At 40.0% G+C, this 17174-nt stretch overlaps 1 protein-coding gene across 4 annotated transcripts in view; it reads right to left on the bottom strand.

The window, feature by feature from the left end:
* Positions 1–442: 442 nt before the first annotated feature.
* sptbn2 (spectrin, beta, non-erythrocytic 2) overlaps positions 443–17174 on the bottom strand; it is a 61989-nt gene continuing 45257 nt past the window's right edge. For 2 of the 4 annotated variants that reach the window (XM_008427717.3, XM_081615844.1), the window contains 24 exons: positions 16946–17083; positions 16635–16854; positions 16012–16548; positions 15113–15315; positions 14922–15012; positions 14658–14804; positions 14277–14540; positions 13879–14103; positions 13701–13790; positions 12909–13187; positions 12698–12828; positions 12406–12610; positions 11919–12293; positions 11589–11833; positions 10898–11036; positions 10693–10777; positions 9873–10069; positions 9571–9698; positions 9413–9488; positions 8171–8248; positions 6455–6633; positions 4683–4856; positions 4540–4582; positions 443–4429 (listed from right to left, as the gene is read on the bottom strand). In XM_008427717.3, coding sequence (XP_008425939.1) covers positions 4226–4429; positions 4540–4582; positions 4683–4856; positions 6455–6633; positions 8171–8248; positions 9413–9488; positions 9571–9698; positions 9873–10069; positions 10693–10777; positions 10898–11036; positions 11589–11833; positions 11919–12293; positions 12406–12610; positions 12698–12828; positions 12909–13187; positions 13701–13790; positions 13879–14103; positions 14277–14540; positions 14658–14804; positions 14922–15012; positions 15113–15315; positions 16012–16548; positions 16635–16854; positions 16946–17083 — 4453 coding nt within the window. In that variant the 3' untranslated portion in view covers positions 443–4225. The remainder of the gene's footprint in view (positions 4430–4539; positions 4583–4682; positions 4857–6454; positions 6634–8170; positions 8249–9412; positions 9489–9570; positions 9699–9872; positions 10070–10692; positions 10778–10897; positions 11037–11588; positions 11834–11918; positions 12294–12405; positions 12611–12697; positions 12829–12908; positions 13188–13700; positions 13791–13878; positions 14104–14276; positions 14541–14657; positions 14805–14921; positions 15013–15112; positions 15316–16011; positions 16549–16634; positions 16855–16945; positions 17084–17174) is intronic. The other 2 variants (XM_081615845.1, XM_081615846.1) reach the window with 2 other exon arrangements.

The following is a 17174-nucleotide window of genomic DNA, read 5'->3' as shown; positions in this document are numbered from 1 at the left end:
ATTTTATCACATCAAAGCAAAAAAAAAAAAAAAGGAAAAAAAAAAGTTTATTGGGACAACATAGGTGAAGGGGGTGTCCAGTTTTACACCTGTAAGATGTTTGCCTCCCTCCGAAAGTTTCCATGGGGATTTTGGCTGCTTTCCTGTATAATGTCCTCCATTTCGTGTCAGTTTGGACTGCATTGCACTGTGTATATAGTTTTGACTGCTGAAATTTATGCATTTTTTTCACTATTTTTTGTTGAATCCTAATAATATAGACATTTTTGTTTGTTAAAAATGTTGAAAAATTAGGGTGGGAATAGTCTGAAGAACACTAGTCTGAAGAATCTGTTTGGACATCAATTTAATCCCTCTTTTTAGTCTGGAACATAAGAAGCCATGTGAACCAGCATAAAAAAACCCTCTTCACAAATAATAAAAAAAGAATCCCAACCACATGTGTTGATTAAACCGTTTTATTATTCCTAATATTAGATGTAGATACACAAGTCAACAAACAGTATTTTTTGATTTGTAATGAAAATGCTCCACAGCACACTGACATCGTGTGGAAGAGTCTGGCATTACAGACACGTACCTGAAAAAAAAATGGGACAGCAGTTGTAATTTTTGCAATAAGTTGCATTAGTAACAGTAGTAGTAATAGTAACAACAGTAGCAATAATGGTCATAAGAGCAATTAATACAAGTAGTCGTATTAATAACTCTGAATTACAGAGGAAGGAACAGACATTTGTCAAAGGTACTGAGAAATGAGAGAAGAAAAGGTTTATCAAATGCTGCAAGACAGACCACTGGATGAAAAAATACAAGCTCCCATTGGACAGCAAATATTCAGCATTCTTCTGAAAGAGGAAGCTCAAACTGTCAGCAGTCTATATTCAACCACATCTAATACTTAACATGTAAAAGCTGTTTTTCTTCATCGATACCAGTACTCTTCGATCCAAAAACCTGCTTGACATCAATAATGCATACTTTTTATGTTCTGGTCAAAGCTCACCAGTAGCACAAAGTTATATATGTTTTAGAAAGGATGCAATACGCAACATCAAATCATAGCCAGTTGAGGACATTCCCACAAGACTGGAGTACCAAAGTCATATTAATGTGAGTATGCGTGATACAGAGCCTGTGTACAGTATGTCAAGTATGAGTTAAGCTTCACTTGACCAATTTGGCCAAATTCAGTTGAGTTCATTCACATTCAAACGAGCCAGTATGAAAATACACTGTGTGACCTCTGAGCTGGAGCTCAGCAGCATCAATCGGATGCGGTATTAAATGTTGGGAGAACGGGTAGCGCTGGGAATCGCACCAGCTTGTCCACCGGGGAGGAACGATGCCTCTCTTCCAATTTGTGCCAATTGCGTTGGCTCACGTAATGCATGTTATGTGGTTCTTTATTGTGGCTTAATTTCAGGCAACCGAAACTGAAACTGGAAGCTCTGTGTCATACCTGGAATATTCAGTCCTACAGATAGAAACAGGTGTGCTTTATAACGTTGGGGCTGCCTGCTCTTAAGTAATCTGCGTTCAAAAGGAGTTCAGGGATTTCCTATATCTAAATAGTCCTTGTTTGGACAAGGAAAAGAAAACCAGTTGGCTTAAAAGGTGAAAGTTGCCTCCTTGCAGTTTTGTACCCCCACTTTGTACCTACATGTTGCCATTTCATTTCATTCCATGTCAGACCAATTATCTTTATTAATGATTGGGAAAAATAACCATGAAGTCTACTCTTCACAAAATGACCAGCATCGCTTTCGAGCTGATTTGTGTGACCAGCCTGCAGTTCAGATTGACTAGCATGGGGCGATTAGCAGTCTTGAGATGAAGAGGAAGAAAAAAAAAAAAAATCTTCAACACCTTCCTCTTGTTTACAAAAAAACAAAAAGGATTTTTGAAAATAACCCTACCTGCGAAAAACAGAGTCATGGTGTGAAAATGAACCTTTTTAAAACTACAGCTGAGCAGCATGTCTGTTAAGCAGCCTACTGCAGGCTAGCTACCAGAGCAGGTAACCAGACTAATTAACTAGCTAACGGCTCGTATTGCTCTATAAAAACCAAGAACAGTAAAAAACTATAATATTCTGCATGGTAAGCACTTGAAAACTACTAACAATAAGACATTATCACATATGCTCGTTTTAAATGTTGGTTGAAATTATGTGATACCTTGGTATTTTTTTTTAACTCTGATTAAAAATACCAGCCCATGCCTAGGTGTGACGTCCATATAGGTAAATACTTTTACAAGTCATGCCACTCAAATTTGTAGGGGTACATATACTGTTAAAAACAAACAAACAAAAAAAAAAACACACGCACAAATTGCAGCTTCCGTCTTAAACCGTTTACTTGGTTTCATGTACGTTCAGGTGCAGCTATGAACAGTTGTGTAAATTTGTACTAATGTCTACATCTTGTAAAGGTCCTTTTCATAAACAATATTTGAAGAAACCATCACCTAGTATTTGCTTACATTTGCTATGCTAGAGTGAGTTTCTCCCTTTTATCTGCCAATTACATCTAATTGTTACGTCTAGTCCTGATTAAGAGCTGATGTTTCCAGAATAAATTAACATATAAAGTAGATGGTAATGCTCAGATACGTACAATAATCAGCCCACATTGTCATGCCATATATTAAAAAAAAAAAAAAAAAAAAGCAAAACAGCTCATTAAACTAACTGCATGACCGTTTTCCTCAGTAACTTGGCTGCTTGTAAGCAGAGCTCCTCATGGTCGCCATCATTGTATCTAGACTAATAATCCACTGACATACATTAGGTCATTGCCACAGGGCACATGGTTAACATTCACTTCTTTGTACTAAGAAAACTTTAAGACTGTTTCAAATGAAGGGTGTGTTTGTAAAAAGAGATCAGAATAAATGTAGTGTGTTCAAGTAAAGGTCAGGCTCATGTCTGGTTGTAAGAGAGCACCTAAAGCGTCTTCATCAATGCCCCTCCTGTCTCACTTCCACTCCCCTCGCTTGAAATGAAATCTGTCCTTCAGTCCTGCCCTCATCACCGCAGTCTGCCGCCACAAAATGTGCTTCAGCTTCTCATCTGCAAACTGTCCCCAAAGCTTTCATTTCGGCCAAAACAACGGAAAATAGTTTAGGAGACTAAAACAAAGAGGAGTAAAATAATGTCTAGAGGAATGTTACTGGTTCAGCCTCTGTAAAGCGAAAAGGAAAAGTAACATTTTCAGAAAATTACTCCAGTGATAGTTTGCTTGTGTCTGGTTTTCGAAAAGCAACATCCATCTGACCGTATTTAATCAGGAACAAATAAACATGCAAAATCCACAGCACCACAACTCACACACGCTCACACTAGAAAACTAATCGCTGCTTTATGAAGGAAAAGAAAATAACGTTTAAAATCAAGCAGAAAAGATCACTCAAAAGAAATAATCAAATGCAGGCAAAATCGAAGATGAACAAGAAAAAAGAATTATAAGACCACTAATTAAATATATGTATATATGATTTTCCCAGTGGTACCTGTGATCATTTAACGCACACGGCTAAAACTCGAGCTTTATTTTTGTTGCAAAACACCTCATAAATGTTCTTTCCTAAAGGGGAAAAAAAAATACAAGGGCAAGACCAACATTCTCCACTAGTTGAACCAAATTTGTTTCTCTCCACAACATAAATCAAGTCATTAGCTAATTAGTTTTCTTCTCAAACCATACATTGCAAAAGATAAATATTAATAATAATATTAATCAAGTTACTAACATCAACATAAAAACAAACGGATGTTATCGCCCCCCAAACAAAAGAGAACGCTTGTGAGGAGTGGAAAACAAAAAAACACGTTCCGCAGTTTTCCTGGAGACTCCGTCCCACTGGGAGTCACTGTGAGACGATTCCTGCAGGCGACGAGCCGCTTCAGTCGTCTGACCTGTTCAATCCATCTGATGTTACCGACTAACAAGCTTGTCTGACGCTAGTCTGGTTGATAAATGCGAATATTAAGTATGGATTGGGAGAAAATAAAGTAAACAAGAGATTAAAGCGCTGAGGGGGACAAACAGAAAAGGAAGTCAAAAAAGGATCGAAGAGTCCCAAGTGACAGATCTGTTGGCAATTCCTCGGGTTCTGCATGGGGAACAGTGCGTCTGTCTGACCTGTGTGTACCTTTCCGTCCGCCTGGCTCAGTCTGTGGAATTTTCTTTAATTTTGGATGCTTCCATTTACAAATGTCCTATTTCTTCTTGCCAAAGAAGCTGAATCTCTTCTCACGATCCTTCTCTTTTCCCTCTTTGTTGCGCATGGTTACGCCTTCTCCTGAGCTTGGCGAGATGGGGGGCATCGTCATGGCGCGGCTGAGTCGGGGCGCCCCCGGCGAGTCCCCTGCTCCCGATGGGATGGAGCCAGCAATGGACTGAATCCAGGAACTCATTTCCACCTAAAAAACAAACAAACAAAAAAAAAAAAAACACAGCAGAGGGTTTATTATACCGCATCATTCATTTTACTGCAGACGCAGCTTTAAAACGACAAGTCTGTACATCTCACCTCATCCTTGGCTTGGAACAGATACTCTTTCCCATCTCCTAGCCTGCAGGCACATGAAACAGAAAAATGACTCTCGCACTCATTTATTGATACCAACAGGTGGAGTAAAGTTAAATATTTGCTTTAAATTATTTTACTCTCACCTGAGCTTGAATACGTGTTTCCTCTTTTTATAGTCGTGGGCTACTTCACACACAGAGCCGTCCAGCCCAATGGGAACCTCTCCATGGTATGGGATGCCATTACTGGCACTCTTGCTGTCTTTATAAAAACCCAGACTCCCTTTTCTAAGAACGCAGTACACGTTCTGCCACGATCTGTTGGAGCATATTAGTCTGATTAGTATGAATGATCCAGTTGTTGACATAACAAAATAGCTTAAAAGAAAGTTATAGACATATTTATTTCACAGCCTTATTTGAAGGATTTATAATGAAGTGAAAGTTATTGCAATTGCCACGGCAACAGGAGTGAAAACCGGCTTTTGACACCAAAGTTGACCAAATCTTATAAATAAAAACTAGATAGACTTTAAGAGTAGCACACACCTGGGTCAGAAACCATCTTAAACGGTTTACAAGTGTGGTGTCCCAAAAGTTAGAAAGTTTTGATACAAATACATTTCATTCTTGAATAAATTGACATCTGCTTATGAACTCGGGAATAAAGTGACTGAAAAAACTTGGATGGTTTGATTCAAACAGCTGATCAATCATTTAAATAAAACTGCACATAAAATATTTGATTCCTAAATACATAACACACAAAAATATAGAAAATGAAGGAGCAAATTAACACTATTTTTAAGGGGTTGTGCTTCAAGTTGCACATATAAGTTAACAACACCTAAATGTTATGCTAAAGTGGCCTGTTCCTCCAGCCTGTAGTCACTCCTTTTACAGCTCTCTTGTGTAATCGTAGTAAATCCAGAATGAAAAGAAAAGCAGATGGCTGTTCAGGGTGAGTTTAGAATCTGAATTAGATTTTCAAGATGGACTGCTGCAAGTCAATGTTTGTCCTGTTCCAACTTTTTATGCTTTACAGAGAAGCTGCATGAATAAATTATCGTGCCGTTTGGCTGTGTCAAGAAATTTGTAATTAAGAGTTTTGACTGTTGAGCCGTATTGTTAAACTAAGTATAGATGAAGCTACTATGGGAACATGTGTCTGTGTATTTTGTGATAGTTTAGTCTGCCTGAAGTGAATATTAGTGTTTAAATGCTTTTAAGTTTTTTTTTTTTATATGGATAAATTCTGTCTAAAATAACAGTAAATGATGTTGCACTATTTTTACAATATTCCTCCAAACTGACTCTAAAAGTTGGTCAAAAGCTGATAAATTTTTATATTTGTAAAAATTAGAACTAATTTTAAATATTATACAAATGTTTTTCATTACACAGATTCATTTCACAATAATTTTACCAATATTTTTAATATTTTATGTGATTCAATACTTTATGATATTGATAATAACCAGATGGCTTCCCAAACTCTGAAAATAATTACATTTAAAATGAGGGGGAAAAAAGTTAATTTCTGTTAGAGTGATTATTACATTGTAAGTGTTGATGTTATGCTTTATCTCATTTGGTTTACTTTGTTAAATAGAGGCTTTGCAAATTACAGACTGACAGAAGTAGTTAATTTGTTCTCTGTTCTGTTTGTAAAAAAAAAACAAAAAAACATGAAGAGTACACCTTTAATTACTTTGCATTTACTTAATTATTATTTGTAATAGCATATCACAAAAATTGTCTTTCAAAAAAGTGTAAGAACTTTGAATAAGATCCACAGCCATTAGAATGTGTGTGGTCCAAGCTCCATCAAATGAAATATAAAGTGCTCTTCAGCTAATCAAATTTGTTCCCCAGTATGTAAGCAGGTCACCACTCTCTCTTCACCAAATTCCTACCTGGTAGCTGCCTTTTTGTTGTGGGTCTCCATCTCCTGTTTTCGGCAGAGGATGCCCTCCATGGTTTCTGGCTCGGAGTCGGCACCGCCTCTGCTCGGTAGCGTGGCAGACGGCTCGAGGCGAGAGGACGCCAGGCCGCTGTCTCTACCAGGTCCATTAACCGAGTCGGACTCTGAGCCCTGTGGTTAAAACCAGACCAAAGTGGTAAGGCAGGAAATATCAGAAAAAGACCAAGGGAGCAGCAAAGCAGTCGTTCACAGCCAAACACAAAAAGCCGTAATGATGCTTGCTTTAACACATTGCATGATAAACTGAGGTACTGAACACGGGGGTCCACTGGATTCATTTCATCACATGGTACAGAAGAGGTTACTACTACATTATAACTGTGCGACAAACTTAGCTACTCACAAAGGAAACATACAAGCACTGACCAGCATAAGCTAAACATCCTAAACACATTTTGAGAAAAAAAAACCCAATTCAAATTATAACCTACTTAGTAAAACCTCAGTAAGTTTAGTTCCACTTTTCCTTACAATCTTTAAAAAACAAAGGACAAAATGTAGAGCTGCACAGAGAAATCTGCCAATTTTAGATTCATCAGACCTGCTGATTAAACAAAAAAAAAAAAACACGAATTTTTTTAATTCACCATATTTATTAAAGCCAGGCAGAACTTGCAACACTGTGTGTTACTGCATAAAGACGACTCAAAGAGATCTAGGCAGCTACTTGAAAGGAAACATGTTTTCAAAGAGACGGTACGTCGTGTCTGCAGCTCATTCAGGCTGTGAGAAAGTGAAGAAGTGTGAGATATCAGGAAGGCTGAATAGAGGTGCTTTGTTTTATCCCTTTGAGTATCTATATCCTATCCACATTGAGACTGCCGTTTTAGTAATAAAAGCCACTGAAGCCAGAATAAAACTTCAACAATTTAACTTCCATTTGCCTTAAAATCATGTTGAAAGCTTGTTTTTCAACAACTGCTTTCTTACACAGTAGTGCCTCTCATTCGATATATCGATGGATGGACAGCAGAATATTTTAAAATTTTGTTATAACTTGTTTTATTACAGTTCTGAAAATGAGTAGGAAAATTCTTATGTTTTCAACTAAAAATGAAAATAAATCTCTAAGCAATCTTTGAAGTTTGCTACGTTTTTACTGAATGAAATATACAAAAACAGAAAATATGACTTAATTTAAAAATATCCAACTTTTAACAGTATTGAAACTAAGAAGGCTCTTATTCATCTCTTTTCCATCATTAAAACTTTTCACCACTCAAAGCTTTAACTGCTTTAAGCAACATATACACTCAGAAGTAAACATACAGACACTACCACAAGCCACATAGAAAAATACCACTGAACAGCTGTGATAACCACCACATTTACTCTGCCCCACATTTAGAGACTCCCGTCCTGGTCAATACAAGCACATACACAGCAGCCGCAAACTGCAACATCAGAGCCATGACAACAACCCGTTCATGAATGTGCATCATGCTTCTTTTTTTTTTTGCAGCAATGGGACTCATTAATGAAGCTGTGTGGTTCATTAATAAATAAAGCAGTGGATGCAAAGAAGCAATGGCTTCTTAAAAGAAGAAGTACTGCCGCTGACCAGGAGCTGAGCGGAGGCTGTCAAGAAGGTGAGGGGGTGTTTTGGGAGGGGGAGCTACAACAAAGCTGACCATGGCTCATTACTCACACGCTCCTGCTGTTTGGGCTTACACACACGTTTAGGCTCTGATTTCTTTCCCACTGACAACGGCAGCGATAATGACTGCTGGCAAGAATGCAATGAGAAATTGTTAAGAGTCCGTCGCTGGCAGACATTTCAATGTTAGTTCGGGGCTTGAACTTTTTTAGTTCAACAAAGATACCAACACATCACGGTCAACAGCCATGATCAAAATTAAAACATATCCAGGTCACTTTGTGATGCTTTTGATGAGACAATCAGAACAGACTGAACTACATCTATATAAAACTGCACCGTTTTCCTCCCAGGCCCCTCTCCTCCTCCGTCAAAGATAAAACTGTAATTTATTTATTTTATTTTATTTTTTTACATTTTTTCTGGGCATGTTGCTCCAGTAAAGACAAAATGATAATTCTATAACCTAACCACTTCAAAATGCAGTGAATGAAAAGCTTTTTCACATTTTAAAGCATTACAACCATATAGTGCCATGTAATTTTCTGGGATCTTTAATACATTGAGCGATTGGAGCAAAATTGTAAAGAGGAAGGAAAATACGACAGATTTCAGTTAAAAATCTGAAAGGTGTGGCAAGCAATTGCCCTCAGCAGGAAAATCACATTTTCCTTCAATTACAGTTGCAAACCGTTTAGGTTATGCCTCTAGCTTTCCACATCTAGACTTGAATTTTGCAGTGTTCTTTGAAAAGCAGCTTAGTCTCAATTTGGATGGAGAGATTCTGAACACTGATTTCAGGTTTGTTAGATTCTCAAATGGAAAAGGGTCAGGATTTGTACTAGGTTGTTTCTAAACCAGTTTATTGTAACTCTGGTGTGTTTATGTTTTTAAGGTGGGAATAGATTTCTGACAGCACATTACCAGCGCCGCCACCATGTTTCATTGTGGGTCTATCACCTAAAATCCCAGTAAAATACATCGAAACTTAAGATTCTAATGCAACTTTTGCCAGGCATTTTTTCTATGTTAAGTTAAGATACAACACAGCGGTATGACAACCAAGGACAAACAATTAGAAATACTTTTCATATGAAGCGATTTTGAATCAATGGAGTTGGAATAAAATTGGACTTGGTCAAATTTAGAATATTAACAGTAATTTTAAATGATTTATTCAAAATTGAAAACACATTCCAATAACCCACTCGAATCATAAATAAGTACAACATGAAATGAGGTCAACAGCATGGGAAAAACACGACAACGTTGGACAAGGCAAACCTGTCTCACCTGAGACGTGTCATTATCGCTATGCACTCCATTCACTGACGCCGATTGATTAAGTGTCGTCTGGTCCAGACTTGTTCTATGTTTAAAAGACAGATGAATATCATGTGAACGGAAAAACAGGTTTGGTTTTGCCGCCTGCTCTTTCAAACATCTCCTACCTGGCTGCTGAATCATGTGGCTGACTATCTGGCTCAGACGGCCCCACCTCTTCTACAGGCGGAGGAGTAAGAGGTCGCCGTGCTCTCTCCTCTTCTTCTCGCCTCCTCTGCATCTCATGCTCCTCCAGCTGGAGAAAAAGACGACTCAAACTTTAATTGGCTGTCATAAAGGAGGTAAGAAACATCCTGAATTTGTCAGGCCACTTCCCAGAACTGCTAAACATTTTAATAAGAAAATCTTTCAGAAAGTCCAGGCTGAGTCGGCACCCTGACTTCAGAGGGAAAGCGATCATTGTACTTACTGTGGTAAGTTTTTCGAGCTGCACAAAGCGTTCCTCCCAAGCTGCAGCGAGTTTCTCGAAGGCTTCGTGGCGCTTAATGAGGCTCTCAACCTCGTCAACGTTGGCACCAAGCTCCGCCGCTCGGACAAGAGGTTCTTGCCCTGCCAGCCACGACTCTGCCACGTTGGCGTCTCGTCCAAACTGCAGCACCTCCAGCACTAAAGCAAATACAAACATCAAGTTAACAAATACTAATAAATCATGAAATGTGTTAAGAGTCATAATATAATCTATTAGAGCTTGCTTTACAATTTTGGTAAGAAGACATTCAAACCAGTAGCAGGACTGTGGTAACTCATTTAAGTAAGATGGAAATGATAGTGTTGGAGAAAAACAAACATGACGTCAATTAAAAATGGACTGATCCCACATCAGTTAGTCAAATGAATGCAAGTATGCCTACTTTTCCAAAAGGTATCTTAATAAAATAGCTGCCGTTGCAGCATTATGTCATTTAACAATATATTTCATAACTTCCTTATAAATCTATGACTACACCGTACAACCATTTTTCCCCAATAAATATGAAATGATGCTCTGTGTTCTTTCCTTCCAATAGCCCTCCAGCCTAAACCTTCCCATTTGCATATCTTCCTTTTTAAACCTGCACCTACATGCTTGCCTGTTGCCACATCACAGTTAGATTAATTAATAAGGCAATACAATAACCTTTTGTTTCAAGACAAAATACTCTTTGAATTTGAATTTATATATAGCTAGGTTATTTAATAATGTAGTACTCCAAATTTCCTTTGAAATGAAATGAAATTTCTATGCCTACCAATTTGTAAATGGTCCATCTTCTCCTGCCACTTGCTGTTGATCTCATCTCTTTTTTCCTGGAGCTGAGCCATTTTCTCTCGGATCTGTAGATTAAAGGAACATTCATTCAGTAAACAGGGTATTGAGCTGTATGGTATGAAGACACTAAAAGCAGGTTATTGTGTTCCCTCTGAAATAGTTTTCCTTGAATCGTAGCCAAATACCTCATCGGATGCGTAATGGTTCTTGTTGATGAGGTCATTCCCCATCTTGGTGGAGGCAGTGAAGCTGTCTGCTCTGGTCTCAATCTCCGATTTGATGCCCTTATGATTGACGATGACTAACTCAGCAGATGATACATCCCTTAAATAAAGCAAACAAGAGAGTTAGTGTTATTATCAGTTGGGCAGAACCGACTTACATTTATTGATGTAATAAAAATACTTTTAGGAGTATTTTTTACAATGCTGTACTTTTTACTTTTACTCGAGTCATTTTATTATGATATGTCGCTACTCTTTAGTTGAGTAAAATGTCTGGATACTTTATACACAATTAGTAATTTCTTAAAATAAATAACAAGCTTGTTTTAACCAAAAATTCACCATATACTGAAAGAAATTGTTTTGGAAATTTTTTTTGTGCCTAATTTTGTTATTTTTCAACCATATTATTTATATGAATTATTTTCCTTTTGGTCTTTAAAATGTCAAAATTTCCACATAATGTCCATCTGAAATATGACTGACCTCTGACCGGGGTCTTTCTAAGTGAAGACTCAAGACATACATCAGTACCCGAGTAGGCTTTTTACCAAATACTTATTTACCCTTACTTGAGAATAATTTTTGGGTACTCTACCCACTTCTGGTTTTTATACAAGCCATTCCAGTTACTGGTAAATACTCCGTTTACCTCGGGCTTTCATGCGCGTCGATCTGCACGTTGATGCCGTCCATCCAGAGCATGAGGTCTCGCACCATGTTTAAGAAGCGGAACTTCTCCACTGTGTCCAGCAGGAGGAGCCTGCGGGCTTTGCCGGCCTCCAGCAGCCCCTGCCAGGCAGTTGTCACGGCTGTTTCACTCTTTTGAATGTCATCTGCTTTTTCACCGGCGTAGGCCTTCTGCAGCCGTGCTGCATCATCCTGCACCTGGTTCACCTTGGAGTTAAAAGAGGAAGAGAAGGTCTTCTGTGTTCTGATCTGAAGCCGCTTTCGAAATCTAACAACACATCTTTTCACTCACTTGTCCGCTGAGGGCCTGGATGTCATTTTCAAAAGTGTTGTGCTGTCTGTGGAGATGCTGGACCGTGTTTAGATCCCGGCCAAGGTCTGAAGGCACCGCCTCCTTCTTCTCCTTGATGCGTCCAAGCACCTCCATAGCATCTTGATGGAACCTGTGCAGCTCGTAGGAGGCGGCTAACATTTGCGTGCGTGTGTCAATAAGCTCTAGCAGGTCAGCCCAGGCCTCATTTAGACCGTCCTTCCATTCTGCCACGCTGGCGTTCTCAGGGTGACCGGACTCGATGAGGTCATCTGCCAATGCGTTCACGCCGTCTACACGCTCCTGGCCGATGGTGCTGGTGTCACGAGCAAACTCACGAAATTTGTCCCTCAGCATCTGTGAAAAGAAAGAAAAAACAGAAATCGGGGCAACATAATTAATTCAGCTGAATTTCCAAGAGCTTTCGCATCTTCAATTGGACAGAGAGAAAAAAAAAAAAAAGACTCACCGTGACATGTTCGTAGTCTTGTCCCAGTTCATGGGAGCCGGCGACCACCTCCCTCTCAGCGATCCATTGCTCCAAGTCATCTACCTCTCGCTTCAGCTGCGTCAGCCGCAGCCGTTCCTGAAGACGCCCGCGGCGCTCCTCTGCCAGGTCTTTGAGGCCGGCGTACAGCTTGTCTACCTGGGCTTGTCGCAAGGTGATTCTTTCACTGTTCAGTTGAGATTAGGAATCAGATGTATTAGTTATTAAATGACAACTACTTCTTCAGGTTGAAGAGTAAGATGTGCTTCCGGACCTCTCTGGGTGCTCGCTGGTGACCATGAGACGGCTGCTGTTGGCCAGCTGGTGGATGGTCTGGGCGTAGTCCTCCAGGGCCTGTTCTAGGACCTGGTGTTTCTTGACCATTGCCAGAGCACTTTGCTCGTCCTGGGTAACAAACATGGATGATTATATTTCCTAAATATACAGGATTAACAACGATCTGTTCATCTTTGTCTCACGTTTACCTTTGCTTTCTCCTCTGACATCATGTGCAGCTCCTGCTCCCCCATCCAGGCTTCTGCTTCGGCCGCATCAGCATAGAACTGCTGGGCGCGATTGGCCTCGATCAGACGGTCGTGACGCTTGTCCGTCTCTGCGATCAGCTGGTCCCATAGATCCCTGAGCTGCTGAAGGCGTTCCTTCAGCAGCGACTGCCTGTCGCCGTCCACCTGGCTCTGATCCTCGCCTCGACGGTGGATGTCATCGATGCGGGGCTGGTGGCCCTGGATCTCTTTCTGCAACGTCTGTTTCACAACCAGTTCTCAGATTATTTCTACTGGAAGGACGGCAGTTTCTGAGGGATCATGAATTACTGAGCTTCCTGCATAGTTTCCATTTCCATTCTTTTCCAGAGTGACATTTGAGTATTGCGGTAAAAGATTGGCCTTCTATGGTATATGGACCCATTTAGATGATGTCCGATTTAAAATCACTTAGATCTGTGAGATCTAAGATATTATCCTACTCAAAATATCAGGAATGTCTCTTGATTTTATGATATCAAAATCTATGCATTCATTTAACAATTTAAATAAACAAGTTATTCAGAACATTAGATTTTTATCAAACTGACAGTCTAGAAATGCAAACACTCAATATTCTTTTTTTTTATATCCACACACACACACACATATATATATATATATATATATATATATATATATATATATATATATATATATATATATTTAAGCCAAGTGTGTCACAACATAATTATTAAATTTCTTGCTGAATGCTAAAGCAGAAAAGAACCCTACCTGGTTCTTTTTGATTAACAGCTGCACAGTTGGCAAGTCTTTTCCATGATCTGTGGAAGTTGCCAGAGGCATCCGTTCTTTTACCCAAAGCTGCAAATTAAACAGAAATAAAACCTCAGCAGCCCAAAAATAAAACTCAGAACTCATCTATTGACTCCACTGAGTTGCGGGTGCTCACAATTTCATCTTCCAAGTCTCTGTTGAACTGATGTGCTTCTTTGGAGGCCAGCAGCTGCTGTCTTCTCAGGTTAAGAGGGTCTTGGAGGCTAGAAAAACTGTCAATGACTCGCTTCTGCTGCCCGTCTACCTCAGCCAAGCCTGCATCCTCCTGGGACAGAGCAACAGCCTGACTTTGTAGGGACTGCACCTCTTTCTCTCTGACCTCCATCTGATGCTCCAACATCTACACAGGTGAAAAAAAATATATAAAAAAAAAAAAAAAAAAAAAACAACAAAAAAGGTAAAACATCTTCATTTGCATCAGATAAAATATTTTTGGCCAAACTTATTTCTGCTTTTTTTCAAAATAAAAAAAATAAAAACATTCAGAGCTTTGCAGCTTATTTTGATATCAACCTGGTGCTTTTTAAGGAGGATGTTGACACTGGTCAAATCTTTTCCGTAGTCGTCACTGTGCAGCTGGGTCTCAATGTTTTTCAGCCAGTCATCCAGAGCGGAGCAGCTCTGTGTAAATATCTCCGCTCTGTGGGCTTCAAACAAGCACTGGTCCTTGGTCCGGGTCGTGCTCTCCAGCTCCTCCCACTGACGCTGCAGGTCCTCCAACGTCTGCTGAACCACCGGCTTCAGTTCAGGCTTCTCCGCCACCAGCGCTTGACCCTCCTTTTAGAGAAACAATTTACTTTCAGATGAGAGCTGGTAAACTGTTACCAAGTTAAAAGGAGGAGGAAAAAAAAAACTTAAGGTTAATTTAAGAGGGTGCGTTTTCTGTTTACACACCTTATCAATCTTATCCAGCCAGTCTTTGTTGGAGGCCAGCTCTGCCATGAAGGCCTGGTGTTTCTGCCATTTGCTGTGAAGATTTCTAGCTTCGTCGTACGTCATGTCCTGTGCTGTTAGCATCTTCTCGTTAATCCACAAAGTCAGCTAGGGAGGAGTAGCAATATGGCAAAACATTACAAAAAGACACTACCTATCACAACCCATGACAAATTCTTTATATGCATTTACATATTAATTTGTATAAGTGCTTAGCTTCATTACCTCCTGCCCATCTTGCAGGAAGCGCTGAAGTTCACAGTTATCCTTAAGCTTTGCAAGCAGTTCATTTGCAGCCTCCTTATTTTTACAATGTCTGGGGAAAAAAACAAGTATAAGTCAGAACTTTTCAACTCTCAACACATCACAGAAAAAAAAATCTGAATTTTTCCCTTATCTTTTGCTCCAGCTCTGACCTTTCCTGGATTGAATCAACTTTTTCTTGAATTTTATCTGCGTTTGCATTGGAGTCATTAATAAGGCGCCGTCCAGCCTCCACCACACCCGTTATCTTCTCCTCGCTGGCCTCTGTGGTGGTGAGGAAATCCTCGTGCTTCTTAATGGCCTCCTCTGCAGCCTGAAGATTGGTGGGCATCTCGGTGTGGGACAACACGTACTCCTACACAGGCACAAAAGCAGCACTCGCATTTCAGTTTCCCAAAAAGGCTGCATTTTTCTAAAAGCTATGAAAGAGCATAAACCTATAAATTTGGTGACCTTAAAGCTGTGCACTTTTCGATTCAACCTACATTTGATGCTTGTAATATTTAGAGCAATGATAGTAAATCCCCTCTGACCTTATATTGGGATCCATTTTGATTGGTTGAAATCTTAAAAGCATAGCTTGCCACAATATTAAAGCAAACAAAAAGTCAGTTAACGTATAGCTAAAAATATAGTTATTTCCAATTCATAGCTCTGAACTTTTCACATTAAATGCATTTTAATGGAATTTTATGTGATATATAAACCCAAAGTAGCACATGGCTACATAATAAAACGGCTTTTTTTCTGTTTGTTTTTAACAAATACCTGGAAAACATGATGTCCATTTGTATTTGGCCTCCTTTACTCTGAGATCCTAAATAAAACTCATTCCAACCAAATGCAAAAGCTTTTTGTCAAAGGAAAGCAAAAAGAGTTCTGCGCTGCATTTTTTTGCAGCCAAAGAAGCAGCAAGGCTAAATATTTTAGTTCTGTTATGCTAGTCATTTGTAGCAGGAGTACTGAAACTGATTAAGGAACAGCAGACTGTTGCAAAGAAAGCTAATGAGGTTAGTTCAATAAGGTTCCATCCATATTCTTTTGTTCCAACCTGGTTGTTGAGAAAAGCTTCAGCTTGCTTAGCATCTCTAAGGAAAGTCTGGAAATCGAAGGCCTGGGCCAGAAGACTGTGACGGTTCTCCCACATGCGTCGCAGCTCATGCCAGCCAGTGTCCAGCGCCTGAAGCCTCTGAGCCAAGAACATGTGCTGGGCGTCCGTCTGACCTTGGGTCACTTCCTCGCCGACCGCTCGCATCTTCTCATAATCCTCCTTGTAGTTGTCAACTTCGTTCTTGATGCTCTCGTGCTGGGCGAGCAAACTCTCAGCCTCAGGCAGGGAAGTGGGGATGTCTTCTGAGGCCACTGCGGTCTGAGTGCGGGACAGCCAGGACTGGAAGTCATCCAGGTCCCTGAGGAAACCCTGAAGTTTGCTGGCTTCTCCCAGTGACTCCTCCCGTCGCTTCATGGTGGCATTCAACTCCTCCCACACCTCCTGAATCTCAGCCAGGCGACCTTGGATTTCTCCAGCTTGATCTGGATGTTCACTGGCGAGCTTTTCTGCCTCCTTTGTCAAATCATCCAACTTACCCTAAAAAATATGGAGAACAAAAAACTATTATTTTGTCCAGGTGTTGTTATATTTCCATTTCTGCCCAGCATGCATGTCTTCCATACCTGAATAGCCTCGAGGTCCCTCTCCATGCCAGTTAGCTTGCGTTGAAGCGCCATCACTCCAGCCAGGTCGTTGCCCAAGCTCTGCGTGGATTCAATCACTTTGGTTTTTTCCTTCATCCACGTCTGGCTCTCGTTACACTCCAGGTGGTAGTTCTGAATATTAAGGGCAGATTCCAGGGCTTGTTTCTTTTGGCCAGCCAGCTTCTCAAACTCTTTCCATCTAGAGTCAAAATCCAACACATGGAACGTTAAGTACAAACAGAATGGTGCTCATAGTGGTGAGATTAAAGGCATGTTGTTCAATATTAAACCTGTCGTTTAGCTGGTCTCTTGTCTGGTGGATTTGGTCTTTGCTGCAGTTGTCTGAGCTCAGCAGCTGCTCAGCCACTTGATTCACATCAGTGACCCGAGTACCCAGGTTGTTCATCTCAGGCTCCAGGGTGTCAAACCTGCAGCAGAGAATAATCGTTTCATTTCACTCGCTATGAAAGATTTGCATCATTATAGTACATACTCAGTGCAGGTTTATGTTTACTCTGG

The sequence above is a fragment of the Poecilia reticulata genome, chromosome 14 (assembly GCF_904066995.2).
Source record: "Poecilia reticulata chromosome 14, P_reticulata-male-v2, whole genome shotgun sequence".
NCBI lineage: Eukaryota > Metazoa > Chordata > Actinopteri > Cyprinodontiformes > Poeciliidae > Poecilia > Poecilia reticulata.
The sequence above is the reverse complement of the archived record's forward strand: the minus strand, read 5'-3'. Positions and strand labels throughout refer to the sequence as shown.